The 12,645-nt window shown below is 43.8% G+C and overlaps 1 protein-coding gene across 1 annotated transcript in view; it reads right to left on the reverse strand.

Moving 5' to 3' along the window:
- Positions 1 to 12,645, reverse strand: part of PDZD7 (PDZ domain containing 7) — a 99,413-nt gene that overhangs the window by 55,988 nt on the left and 30,780 nt on the right. The window contains exons 3-4 of the mRNA XM_044299943.1: positions 8,585 to 8,725; positions 5,918 to 6,092 (exon numbers count right to left, since the gene is read on the reverse strand). Coding sequence (XP_044155878.1) covers positions 5,918 to 6,092; positions 8,585 to 8,725 — 316 coding nt within the window. The remainder of the gene's footprint in view (positions 1 to 5,917; positions 6,093 to 8,584; positions 8,726 to 12,645) is intronic.

The following is a 12,645-nucleotide window of genomic DNA, read 5'->3' on the forward strand; positions in this document are numbered from 1 at the left end:
ACCGATTTTAGAGAAAAAATTGTTTGGAAACATTCTTTCCTGTATATTTACTTGTATATAAAGTGCAAGTGCTGCCAAAAATTACAAGGAAGAGGCACTTCGATACAACCTGTATATCACATAAAGGAGGGCCTCATTCACAATGTGGTACAATTGTTAAGGTAGTGGGACTACACTCATAAAGTCTATGCACTAAGTGAAAGGGCTGGTAAAAATTACAAGGCACTACAAAACACCCTTTATTACACATAAAGGAGGGCATCATACACACCCTTGAAAAATTATGATTTATGGCCTGCTGGTGACCTCGCAAAAACATTAGGAGAAAGGGCCTGCTGGTGACCCTCTAAAACATTAGGGGTGAGTGCCTGCTGCTGATCTGACCATCTAAAACATTATGCTCGAGGGCCTTCTGCTGAGCTGACCATCGAAAAAATTATGGTTGAGGGTCTGCTGCTGAGCTGACTCTCTAAAACATTAGGGGCAAGTGCCTGCTGATGATCTGACCATCAAAAAAATGATGTTCGTGCCACGTGTCCAGCTTGGACACCCAATAGTTGTAAGGCACAGAGGCATCATTGAGGAGGCTGACACGGTCTGCTATGTACTCCTTCACCATCTTCCAAAACGTTTCTCTCCTTGTGACACTAGGCCGCACATCAGGGTGAGGTTGCTGGCGGGGTGTCATGAAACTGTCCCAGGCCTTGGAGAGTATTGCCTTGCCTCTGTTAGAACTGCCTTGTGTTCCCCTCGTCTCCCCTCCTTGGTTGCCCAAGGAACTATGTACTCTGCTGCCAGCGTTGTCAGCTGGACATTTTTGGCGCAATTTTTCCACAAGGACCTTCTGGTATTGCACCATTTTGCTAGTCCTCTCCACCGCAGGAATGAGAGATGAGAAGTTCTCTTTGTGGCGGGGGTTGAGAAGGGTGAACAACCAGTAATCGGTGTTGGCCAAAATGCGTATAACGCGAGGGTCACGGGAAAGGCAGCATAACATAAAGTCAACCATGTGTGCCAGAGTCCCAACAGACAAGACTTCGCTGTCCTCATCAGGAGAAAGACTCTCAATCTCCTCATCCTCTTCTTCCTCTTCGTCCCATCCATGCTGAACAGATGGAATAAATCTGTGTGCTGTTTATCACTTAAACATATTAGTTTCAGCCCGGCCTGTGGCCGCTTCCCCACTGCAGTGCTACACTGATTCCAGTTACTGACTGGTGCTACAAGATGAGAATTCAGAGGTGAAAGTGGAGGAGGAGGTGGAGGAGGAGAAGGGGGGTTGCAGCCATTAATGTAGGTGGTGGTAGAAATCCTGATGGAAGTAGGGTCCGCAATCCATCGGTAGCACCTGTGCCATCCGAGGGTACGACTCGCCCCCGGCCTCCACAACATTCGACCAGTCTGCCATCAGGGTAATGTGGCGTCCCTGGCCAAAAGCACTTATCCATGTGTCAGTTGTTAAGTGGACTTTCCCAATAACTACGTTGGTCAGGGCGGTGATGTTACGGGACACATGCTGGTGTAAGGCGGTGATGGCACACGGGGAAAAATAGTGGTGGCTGGGGACCGAGTAACGAGGGACGGCCACCACCATCAGGCTGCGGAAAGCCTCAGTGTCCACAAGCCTAAATGGCAACATTTCCAGGGCCAGCAATTTGGAAAGATGCGCATTTAGTGCTGAGGCCTGTGGGTGGGTGGGTATTTGCACTTTCATTCTAAGGCCTGGGGTATGGACATCTGTATGCTGCGCTGGGACACAGAAGTGGATGTGCTAGCTGATGGTGCTTGCGAAGGTCCAGGTTCAGGGCGAGAGGCACCAGGGCCTGCGTCTTGGACAGGGGATTGGCCAGCACGTAGCACAGGGGAAGAGGAGGCAGTGGTGTGACCTGCAGACACTGATTGTGGACCCAGGTGTTCGGCCTACCTACTAGGGTGCTTTGATGCCATGTGGTGGACCATTCTGGTGGTGGTGAGGTTGCTAGTGCTCACACCCCTGCTCATTTTGGTACGGTAAAGGTTGCAAATGACAATTATTTTATCGTCTGCACTTTCCTCAAAAAAGCGCCAGACTGCGAAACACCTACCTCTTGACGAGGGAGATTGCTGCAAGGGGGTGCTCCGGGGAACCGTTGCGGGCCTGTTTAGTGTGGCCCGCCTCCTTAAGCCTGTTGCGGTGCTTCGGATCCCTCCCCTCTGTACTGATGTCCTTGCTCGGCTTGCCACCTTTCCAGGTTGGGTCATGAATTTAATCGTCCTCCACCTCCTCTTTCACTTCCTCACTCTGGTCATCCTCCTAACTTGTTGACCTAACAACAACCTCACTTATTGACAACTGTGTCTCATCCTTATCATCAACCTCTTGAGACACTAATTGCCGTTAACTTATTGGCAACTGTGTCTCATCATCATCATCCATCTCGTGAAACACTAATTGCTGTTCCCCACCGTCATCTTCTTCTGGCTGTGGATGCTCAAGAGTTTGGGCATCGGTGCACATGGTCTCCTCATATCCCTCTTCAAGCAGGCTTAGCGAGAGGCCTAAATCAAGGAATGGTGATAAAAAAACCTCCTCGGAACATCCGAGTGTGTGATCACTTGTTTGCCAAGATGCTCCATGGTGGGAGGAAGGACGATCAGGGTGAGGACTCTGTTTACCAGACTGTTGGCTACTGAGACTGGACTTTGTGGAAGACATGGTGGAAGCATTATCTGCTGCAATCCAACCGACCATCTGGTCGCACTGGGCTGACTTCAAGAGTGGTGTCCTGTGCCACCCTGCAAACTGGGACATGAAGCTAGGTATCGTGGATGAGTGTGCTTCTTTTGCTCTGGCAGCAGGCACAGTTTCACCGCGTCCAGGGATGTCACAAATATTTTTAGCATGCGCACACGTTAAACAAGAGATGTAGCGCAGATAATGTCCCTGTCCGCAGCGTCTACGGAAAAAGTACACTGGATGTCACAGATATTTTTAGTATGCTCACACGTTAAACAGGAGATGTAGCGCAGATAATGTCGCTGTCCGCAGCGTCTATGAAAAAAGTACACTGGATGTCACAGATATTTTTAAGATGCGCAAACGTTATACAGGAGATGTAGCGCAGATAATGTCGCTGTCTGCAGCGGCCAAACAATTGCAAGCTATTTAGTGCAGGTTGCGCTAAAAATATATATTGCTGCCAGATACAACAATAGTCCTTAAAAGGATTTTTGAGTCTCTAATCGCACGTAATTTAGTACAATTTGCGCTAAAAATAAAAAATTGCTGCCAGACACAACAACAGTCCTTAAAAGGACTTTTGGGTCTCTAACATCAACCCTGCCTAACAAAAAAATGTAATTCAATTTCCTACACTATCTATCCCTTCTACAGCACAGCTCTCCCTGACTAAGATTGGCCAAACCACGTGTCATTGGGTGCTTTATAGCACCCGATGACGCGTTCCGGCAAGCCAATCACTGTAATGCCAGCACCCAGCCAACAAACGTGCGTGGAGGAGACTCAAACATTGCGCTCGAGCACACAAGGTATTCGGCCGAACACTGCCATGTGCCGAGCATCGCGATGCTCGAGCCGAACTGGTGTTTGGCCAAGCATGCTCGATCAACATTAGTATTAAACTATTTGCCACAGCACGCAACATGCGCAGCTGCTATTGTCCCTCTTTGTGATTTAAAAAATTTGGGAGGTATGGTACTGCAATGCTGCTAGGGATTAGAAGCTGGTGGAGAAGGACACAGTGTGAACAAGCACTGTCAGCAGCCCCATTTTTAGTTTTGCTGTGATCCCCTTCTGCTGTATGTGTGCGGCTGCTTGCCTCATTGTTTGTGATTTTTCTTCTTATCAATCATTTATTTATTTTCCTATACCATATCGGACAATATAATGCCATTCATAAATTTAGGAGCAAGCAGACCATTCAATACTGATGATGGAAAAAGTTCTGAACATTCAGTTCATTCACTTGTTTCCGATTGATATCCAACTCCTTATATTTTAGTACAATAATATCGATAGTTTGGGGATGTTTGACTATGATCTCACTTTAGAACAGTTTAGGCTACCATAGGTTTTCAACTCTGCTCCACACAATTATTCAGATTTTTCGGGGGATATTAAGGATACAGAAAGTCACATGTGAAATATTACTAATGTTTATGTAATGATTTAGGAGTTGTAAATGTTCTTATCCCCAGTGCATACAGCTGTCAAGTCTCAGGCAGCGATTACTTTTAGTCAGAAAAAAGGGTTAATTTACTAATCTGAAATACGCCTAAATTAGGCGTATTTCAGGCGCAGATAGTGACTTCGCCCCACTCATGCCAGGTCTAAAACTGTGGGCGCGGCATGAGTGGGGAAGGGAGCGGGACAGCAGACCCGTCTCATTTACCATTTTCTATGACTGTTTCATAACTTCGGCGGATCCACCACCAGCTTAGGGCTTTATCAAGACTGGCATCTAAAACGCCGGTCTTAATAAATGTGCCTCATAGTATTTAATCACTTTGCAAATTTCCAAGCAGATAATACATAATAAAGACGGCTCTGATGCACACAGCATATTCAGGTTTAGTATTCCATCGAATAACAGTATGACCTTCATGTAATTTAATGGAGGCATTCTGTATTTGCACAGAATATAAGACAATATGTAATATATCAATATCTTTCTATCTATCTATCTATCTATCTATCTATCTATCTATCTATCTATCTATCGGTTTATGTTGAGTCTGCCTGAAAAAAAGAACACATTGTATGTCATATACTGCACAATATTTACCCAGTATGAAACAGAACAGACCAAAATACATATTCATACTCTGCACAATATGCAAAATGCCCATGAGATCTAAGGGAATAAGACAGGTTCAGAAGAAGTCAGGGCCGGTGCTACCATAAGGCAGACCAAGCGGCCGCTTTAGGGCGCACCCTGGGGAGGGCGGAAAAATGTGACATGGAGGGGGAGAAATGTGACATGGGGGTCTGATGGCTGACATTGGGGGCTGATGGCTGGGGGATGATGTCTCACATGGGGTTCTGATCTGAGGTCTGATTAACATTGGGGGTCTGATTGCTGGTCTGACCTGAGGTGTAATGGAAAATATTTTTTTCTTACTATCCTCCTCTAAAACCTAGGTGTGTCCTAGAGGGCGAAAAATATGGTCCTTAAACCAGCCATTGTCTGAAGCAGAGAGAAGATACCAGGACCACACAGAGGATAAGCATGGGGGGGGGCGCCAAAATGTAGCTTCGCTTGTGTTGGCAAAAATCCTTGCACCGGCCCTGAGAAGAACCAATGCAGATTTGTGAAAGGGTGACAGAACCCTCATAACACTGAAATGCAAATCTTAAGGGGATATTAAAGAGGTTGTCTCATCTTAGACATTGGAGGCATACTGCTAGGATATCCAGAACGCTCCCCCTAAAGTGAAGGAGAGTGCACTGCACAGGCGTGACCTCCCTGCATCCACTGCTATGGGAGTTCTGAAAATATATACAATGTATGCAATATATACAATATATGGTGCTGTGCTTGGTATGCTGTGAGGAGCTCACCGGAGCACTGTGGCCTCCTCAAACAGCTGATAGACGGGGGTGCTGAGGGTCTATATGATCCCTCTGGACATCTCTTTTAAATCTATGTCTACGCAGGTAATTTAGAGCTCTAGGTACGTTCCTACACATCCTGAAGATTTCCAAAGACTAAACGGAGCGTATGAGACCCATTTTTCTCTGGTCAAAGTTCATGCTCGCACAAGCCCTTCTGCTGTGGTGAAACCAGATACTGTGATCCTCTGATGAACTTGACACGCTCTCTTCGGTCTATAGAGGTGATACATTGTAATTTTTGGTTACCCAGAACGGCTGACAATGACTTAGGAGGATGTGAGTAAAGAGTCCGGCTCTGCTTACCATGTGGTCTTTTCTCTGGAGAACTTAATCCCTGGCACTTTTCCCATCCGTCTCACCATCATACGTAGACGGTTGTTCCCGGTCAGGACTTTGACGGCGCTTCCCATGGTTATACTTTCTAAACTGATGCCATTCACCTCTGCAATCTTATCTCCAACACAGAGCCCAGCGAGATCTGCAAGTATAGTTTAAAAGCATGTTATACCCTGTACACTGCTAGGACACACTACGGCTCCTTATCAGGAATTCTCCTAGTGGACCAATGCCCAGGGCACCACCTGAGCCATCCTCATGGTGTTAATTAATGTGGGAGTGCCAGGTACTTTTATACCCAGTAGGCGGCTGCAGGTCCCCCTCTTGTATTCAACTGTATTGCTATCATCAGGATGCAGTTGAATACTGGTGCAGGGCATGAGAGACGACAGTCCCCTGCCCACCATTCAGTCTCAGAGGTATGATGCCTACTAGACCAGAGTGCAGGACGATGATGTCATTGGGACGCAGACATTTCAGACCATAGGCCATAGGCCTATGGCCTGGATCACAGACGGCGGTGGAGAACAGATGAGTATTAGTTGTTTTTTCTGACCATAGTGGACATTACTAGGGGCAATACAGGAGACTGTAGTATTTGTTTCCACTGGGGCAGTACTTTGTGCTGCACTGTAATATAGCTGGCCCTGCCTACTTGTGTTAGCCCCACCTTCTGTCAATTTGGACCTGCCGACAACTTAGGGCCACTTTCAGTTTTTTTCCAGAGCCACTTTAAATTTCTGGGCCACTGCTGTATGACTCATTGCACTTTAAAATTTTAACCTAAATTCATTTTTATTTTCTAGACAAATAAAGATCTGCACTTGTTCTGCCGAGCCAAGTATGCATGTGTCTGGGAAGGGGCTGGAAGAACAGCTGTCGTCTTTATAAAAAAATATGGATTCCTTTTAGTTGTGTACAGAGCTGACATGCTGTGTATTTTTTGTCTTTTCTGTCAGACCAGGAGCAGACAGACTCTTTATCTCTGATCTCTGACATTATAAACACTCATTAAAGCTCAGTTCTTACTGATAAGAATGTGGCTTATATTATATAAGTGTTTATGACCTCTTAGTAGTTTAAGTAGATAAGGCTTATTAGATGACCAGCACAAAGTGAAAGTGAAAGTACCAGTCACAGCAAAACAGTTAACCCTTTGTGACAGAATGGCTCAATATTTTTAATAAAGGCCAACTGAAAATATGATTTTCCGCCAAAAATGAGTAAAATGCAATCATAAACAAAAATTGCCTCCGATGGTGTACATAGCCTTAAAATAATTGCTACCATGACAGAAAGCTGAACCTCTGGTGCCACCAGATGTAAGGAGCTATCCTATAATCCAATGCTCAATATCATACATTTGATGGCATCAGAGGCTCAGACTTTCTTTTCTTTTTGTAAAGAAAGCTAATTTGCATACCTTTTCCCTGAGGAACACTACCTGGCCTATAAGATTCTTTACACTTTCTATTTGCTCTCCAAATAGAGATATAGTACCCACTGAAATGGGACAAAGGCCTCTCACCCAGTTAAGCCAGTTCTGTCTGCTCTGCACTGATTAGGTGTAATTGCCTTGATATAGCTGTCTGCAGATGAGTTCCTCGCTTAGCTACTTTCTGTTTAAAAGGTTGAGCTTTGATGTATAGGATAGCTACCTTATATCTGGTGGCATCAGAGGCTCAGCTTTATTTTCTTTTTGGAAGGAAAGCTCATTTTCATATATTTATCCAAGAGGAGCACAGCCTGGGCTATTATTATACTTACTAGACGCTCTCCAACTGTGATCTGAGTCTTCTAACAAAACTCTCTTCAGGCTTCAGTTTTTTATACTTTTTAAAATAAGATGGCATCTATCATTTAGATAGCTTTTTTTTGGGAGTTGCCAACTTTAAGTGGTTGTCTCATGACAGACAATGGGGGCATATCGCTAGGATATGCCCCCATTGTTTTATAGCTGCGGGTCCAGGGCCTTATAGGCTGCTGGGACTAGCACCTATATTGAGAACGGAGCCCCGAAAGTGAAGAAGGGTGCACTGCGCAGCCGCCCTCCATTCAATTTCTATGGGGCTGCCGAAAATAGCTGAACACTGGCTCGGCTTTTTCTGTTGAGCCCATAGAAGTAAATGGGAGCGGTGGCCGGTCATGCGTAGTGCGCTCCCATCCACTTTTATGGGGAGCCGGCTTGGTGGTGGCCGGACCGGAGTCCTCCAGCCACTTCCTTGCGGGACTCCGTTCTCAATATAGGTGCAGGTCCTATATAGGACCAGTGGGACCCTCACTTATAAGACAATAGGGTCATATCCTAGCGATATGCCACCATTGTCTATGATGAGACAACCCCTTTAAGTTGGCAACTCCCCCAAAAAAAGCTATCTAAATGATAGATGCAATCTTATTTTAAAAGTATAAAAAACTGAAGCCTGAGTAAAATTGGCTACTGTATGTGCATAAAATCCATACATTTGCTATACTGCTGTTCTTACAAATGGCTATTTCTGTCAAAAGCTCAAGTTACTTTTACAGGTATCAGACACTACATATACTGTACTGATACAGAACATATATACAGTAGCATATGAAATCTATACGAAGACACACAAGTTATGTACATAAGGTTCACATGTATCTTACCAGCACTGCTTCCTTCTTCCACTTTACTGACAAATATCCCCAGCCCATGTTCTGAACCGCCTCGAACGCTGAAGCCCAATCTTCCATCAGAAGTCTTATCCACTGTGATAGCGAGGATCGCATCACTTTCATCACTGTTGGCTGCAAAGTGATCCATACTGTCAATTTGTTTTTGCTTTTTATATGAATTTCCATTTTTTTTTATACATATGGTTACACAACAGCCAAGAAAAGTGCAGCAAAACATACAAAATAATGAAAAAATAAAAAGTTGAATATTCATATACATTAAAGCGTAACTGTCATATTTTTTTTATTTGCTAGTTTATTAGTGCTACGCATGTATACTGGAGTTAGTCTGTCAATGATTGCAAAAGATCTGTAATTACCTTATAATAACAGCTTTTATTAATGTCCTCTATCCCTTTCCACTGCTCCCTTAAAAGACCATTGCTAGGGCTTGTATAAACAGAAGACAGAGGGGCGGCCCTTCACACTGCATGCCTGCATTATGCTTCAGAGTGAGGAGGCGTGTCTCTCAGTAATCCAATCTGATTGGCTGGCAGGGAGCTGCTGGCTACAGCAAGTGTGTATGGGAAGTGAGGGAAAGCAGTTTTGGCCTCAGAGAACTGGCAGAGGAGCCATCTTGAAAAGGTCCTCATATTGTAAATGTTTAAACAGCCGTAACTAAGGGAAAAACTCAAAGAAAACAGTGGTATGTGAAGAAACTAAAGATTGCTTTATGTATAATGCTGCTGCAGCAGTAACATATGCTAAAATAGATTTTTTTAATGAAAACATGACAGTTACCCTATAAGCCCTTCCCATCGTAAACAGATTTAATTCATTTTTATTTTTTTTTAAATATTTTTACACCCTGCCTTCCAAAAGCTATAACATTTAAGTTTATCCGTTGACGTAGTTTTTTTTTTTTTTGTTGGACAGTTTGGTAATCCATACCTTGTACTGGGAAGTTGGAAAAAAATTCTAAATGAGATAGAATTGGAAAACAAATTGCAATTGCGCCATGGTTTTATAGGCTTCGCTTTTACCACTATGCTGCAAAAATTACACATTATCTTTATTCTGTGGGTCAATTTGATTACAGGGATACCAAATTTATATACAGTAGCTTCTGATTATTTAATTGATGAGCCCCCCAATGAGCTGTTTGAGAATGCACCGCCACAGCTTTCTCTCATTGGTCAGACCCTTGATGGGGCTGAGTGGCAATACCAAGCACAGCGCTGTACACTGATCTGAGAGAAGGCTGCAGTGCTAATGCAATCCCTGGTGCCTCCTCAAACAGCTGGTCTTGTGTGTATGACAAAAAAAAAAGTAAAAATGTATGTGCATCCCGGTAAAACATCTTACTACATTGATGGTGGGGGTGATTATTGTGTGGAATACTTTTGCGGGGGTGAGGGGGGATGGAGAGGAAAGTAATATACTATCCCCAGTGATGCCCTTGTGGGGAAATCCCAAGCTGGTGGAACTAAATTATCTGCTTGATTTTGAGTTCTGGCCGCGAAAAGGCGTCAAGTACCTGACTCAAGTGTATGAAGACTGGGTTTTTAAGACCTTCTCAACCTTGCAAACGGAATACAACCTGCTTGCGAATCCCAATTTGGGGCTGGTCCTTTGAGGCTGGAATATAATGCAGTAGAGAAAATTGCCAGACGGGCAAACCATACTAAAATGGTGTCGTCTTTTTATGCTTTCCTTCTATCCTCCCGACCTTCACCGATGGCAAGGGCTTTTCTTAAGTGGAAGGCTGATATTCCTGCATTGGAGGATTGTCATGAGAAGGAGCTGTCGGCCTCTTGGAGGGGGACGGTGATTTGTGCACGGGATCAGCTGATTCAGACGAAATGGTTACATAGAGTCTACTATACCCCAGTGAGACTGGTACGCATGCATAATCTTGCTTCAGATACATGTACAAGGTGTGATAATGGCAGGGGGACCCTACTGCACATGATGTGGGAGTGTCCGGTCATTGCTGAATTCTGGACGCAGATACATGACTATCTTGATGCTTGTCTGGTGCTCCCGGCAGTTGTGGCACCTGAAGTTAGTCTGCTGGGTCTTGTCAACGATATTATTCCAACTAAACATACCAAAATCCTTTATAGGTTGCTGATGTTTTATGCGAGAAAGTCAATTCTGCTAAACTGGAAGCCCCCCAAGAAACCAACATTGTCTCCAGCTTATCAATGCCACATTATCAGTATACAAGCTAACTTACGAAGCTAGGGGCATACCGGAAAAATTTTGGAAAATCTGGGATATTTGGTGCAAACTCGGTCACTGTGTGATGGGGCTGGAGGGGTTTTTGAGATGTCCAGGTCACTGCCAGTATGAATGTGTGCGTGGATCGAGACAGGTCTTAATGGAACAATTCGACGACTGATGTGAATTACATTATAACATTTGCATTTGTAGACATGTTGTCTATATGTAATCCTATTATTTTGCCTGTCAATTGAATGTGATGTTCAAGGTTATACCTTGTTGAGGGGGTTGTTCCCCTATTTAAAGTTAGTTTATTTCTGTGAAAATGGAAAAAGAAAGTCTTTAAAAAAAAAATAATGTATTTGCATCACAGTATTCTAACACGTACAACTTTTTTACATTTCCGTCTACAGAGCTGTCTAAACGCTCTTTTTTTAGTAGTATTCATAGTTTTTATTGATACAATTTGGGAGTATGTAGGATTTTTTTAGCACTTTTTATTACATTTAGAAATGAAGCAACAAAAAAATGGTGATTCTGCCTTTTTGATTTTTTTTCCTGTTCTGGAGTTTACCATATGGGATACATTTTTATTTATTTTTTTATATTTTTTGAAACTTTATTTTTTATTTTTAGTATGACTTCTTGTAATTACACCTGCTCACTGCTGCGATGTGAACAGGTAAACAATGAAGAGAAGGCTGCGCTCGCTTCTTCGACCAGCTGTTCGGCGGTGGGAGGGGGTGTGGACTGGAATAAACTTTCAAAAGAGAAGACGCTGGTTACAATCTTTTTATATTTTGCCGTTTGAAGCAGAGATGAGCCTGACCACTGGTAACCGTGCATCTTATATATGAGGGATGGCCAACCTGCGGCTCTCTAGCTGTTGTAAAACTACAATTCCCACCATGCCCTGCTGTAGGCTGATAGTTGTAGACAGTCTGGGCATGTTGGGAGTTATAGTTTTGCAACAGTTGGAGAGCCACAGGTTGGCCATCCCTGTTATACAGGTCCTTCTAAAAAAATTAGCATATTGTGATAAAGTTCATTATTTTCTGTAATGTACTGATAAACATTAGACTTTCATATATTTTAGATTCATTACACACCAACTGAAGTAGTTCAAGCCTTTTATTGTTTTAATATTGATGATTTTGGCATACAGCTTATGAAAACCCAAATTTCCTATCTCAAAAAATTAGCATATTTCATCCGACCAATAAAAGAAAAGTGTTTTTAATACAAAAAAAGTCAACCTTCAAATAATTATGTTCAGTTATGCACTCAATACTCCGGGAATCCTTTTGCAGAAATGACTGCTTCAATGCGGCGTGGCATGGAGGCAATCAGCCTGTGGCACTGCTGAGGTGTTATGGAGGCCCAGGATGCTTCGATAGCGGCCTTAAGCTCATCCAGAGTGTTGGGTCTTGCGTCTCTCAACTTTCTCTTCCCAATATCCCACAGATTCTCTATGGGGTTCAGGTCAGGAGAATTGGCAGGCCAATTGAGCACAGTAATACCATGGTCAGTAAACCATTTACCAGTGGTTTTGGCACTGTGAGCAGGTGCCAGGTCGTGCTGAAAAATGAAATCTTCATCTCCATAAAGCTTTTCAGCAGATGGAAGCATGAAGTGCTCCAAAATCTCCTGATAGCTAGCTGCATTGACCCTGCCCTTGATAAAACACAGTGGACCAACACCAGCAGCTGACATGGGACCCCCGACCATCACTGACTGTGGGTACTTGACACTGGACTTCAGGCATTTTGGCATTTCCCTCTCCCCAGTCTTCCTCCAGACTCTGGCACCTTGATTTCCGAATGACA

This window comes from Bufo gargarizans, chromosome 6 (assembly GCF_014858855.1).
Source record: "Bufo gargarizans isolate SCDJY-AF-19 chromosome 6, ASM1485885v1, whole genome shotgun sequence".
NCBI classification, from domain to species: Eukaryota; Metazoa; Chordata; class Amphibia; order Anura; family Bufonidae; genus Bufo; species Bufo gargarizans.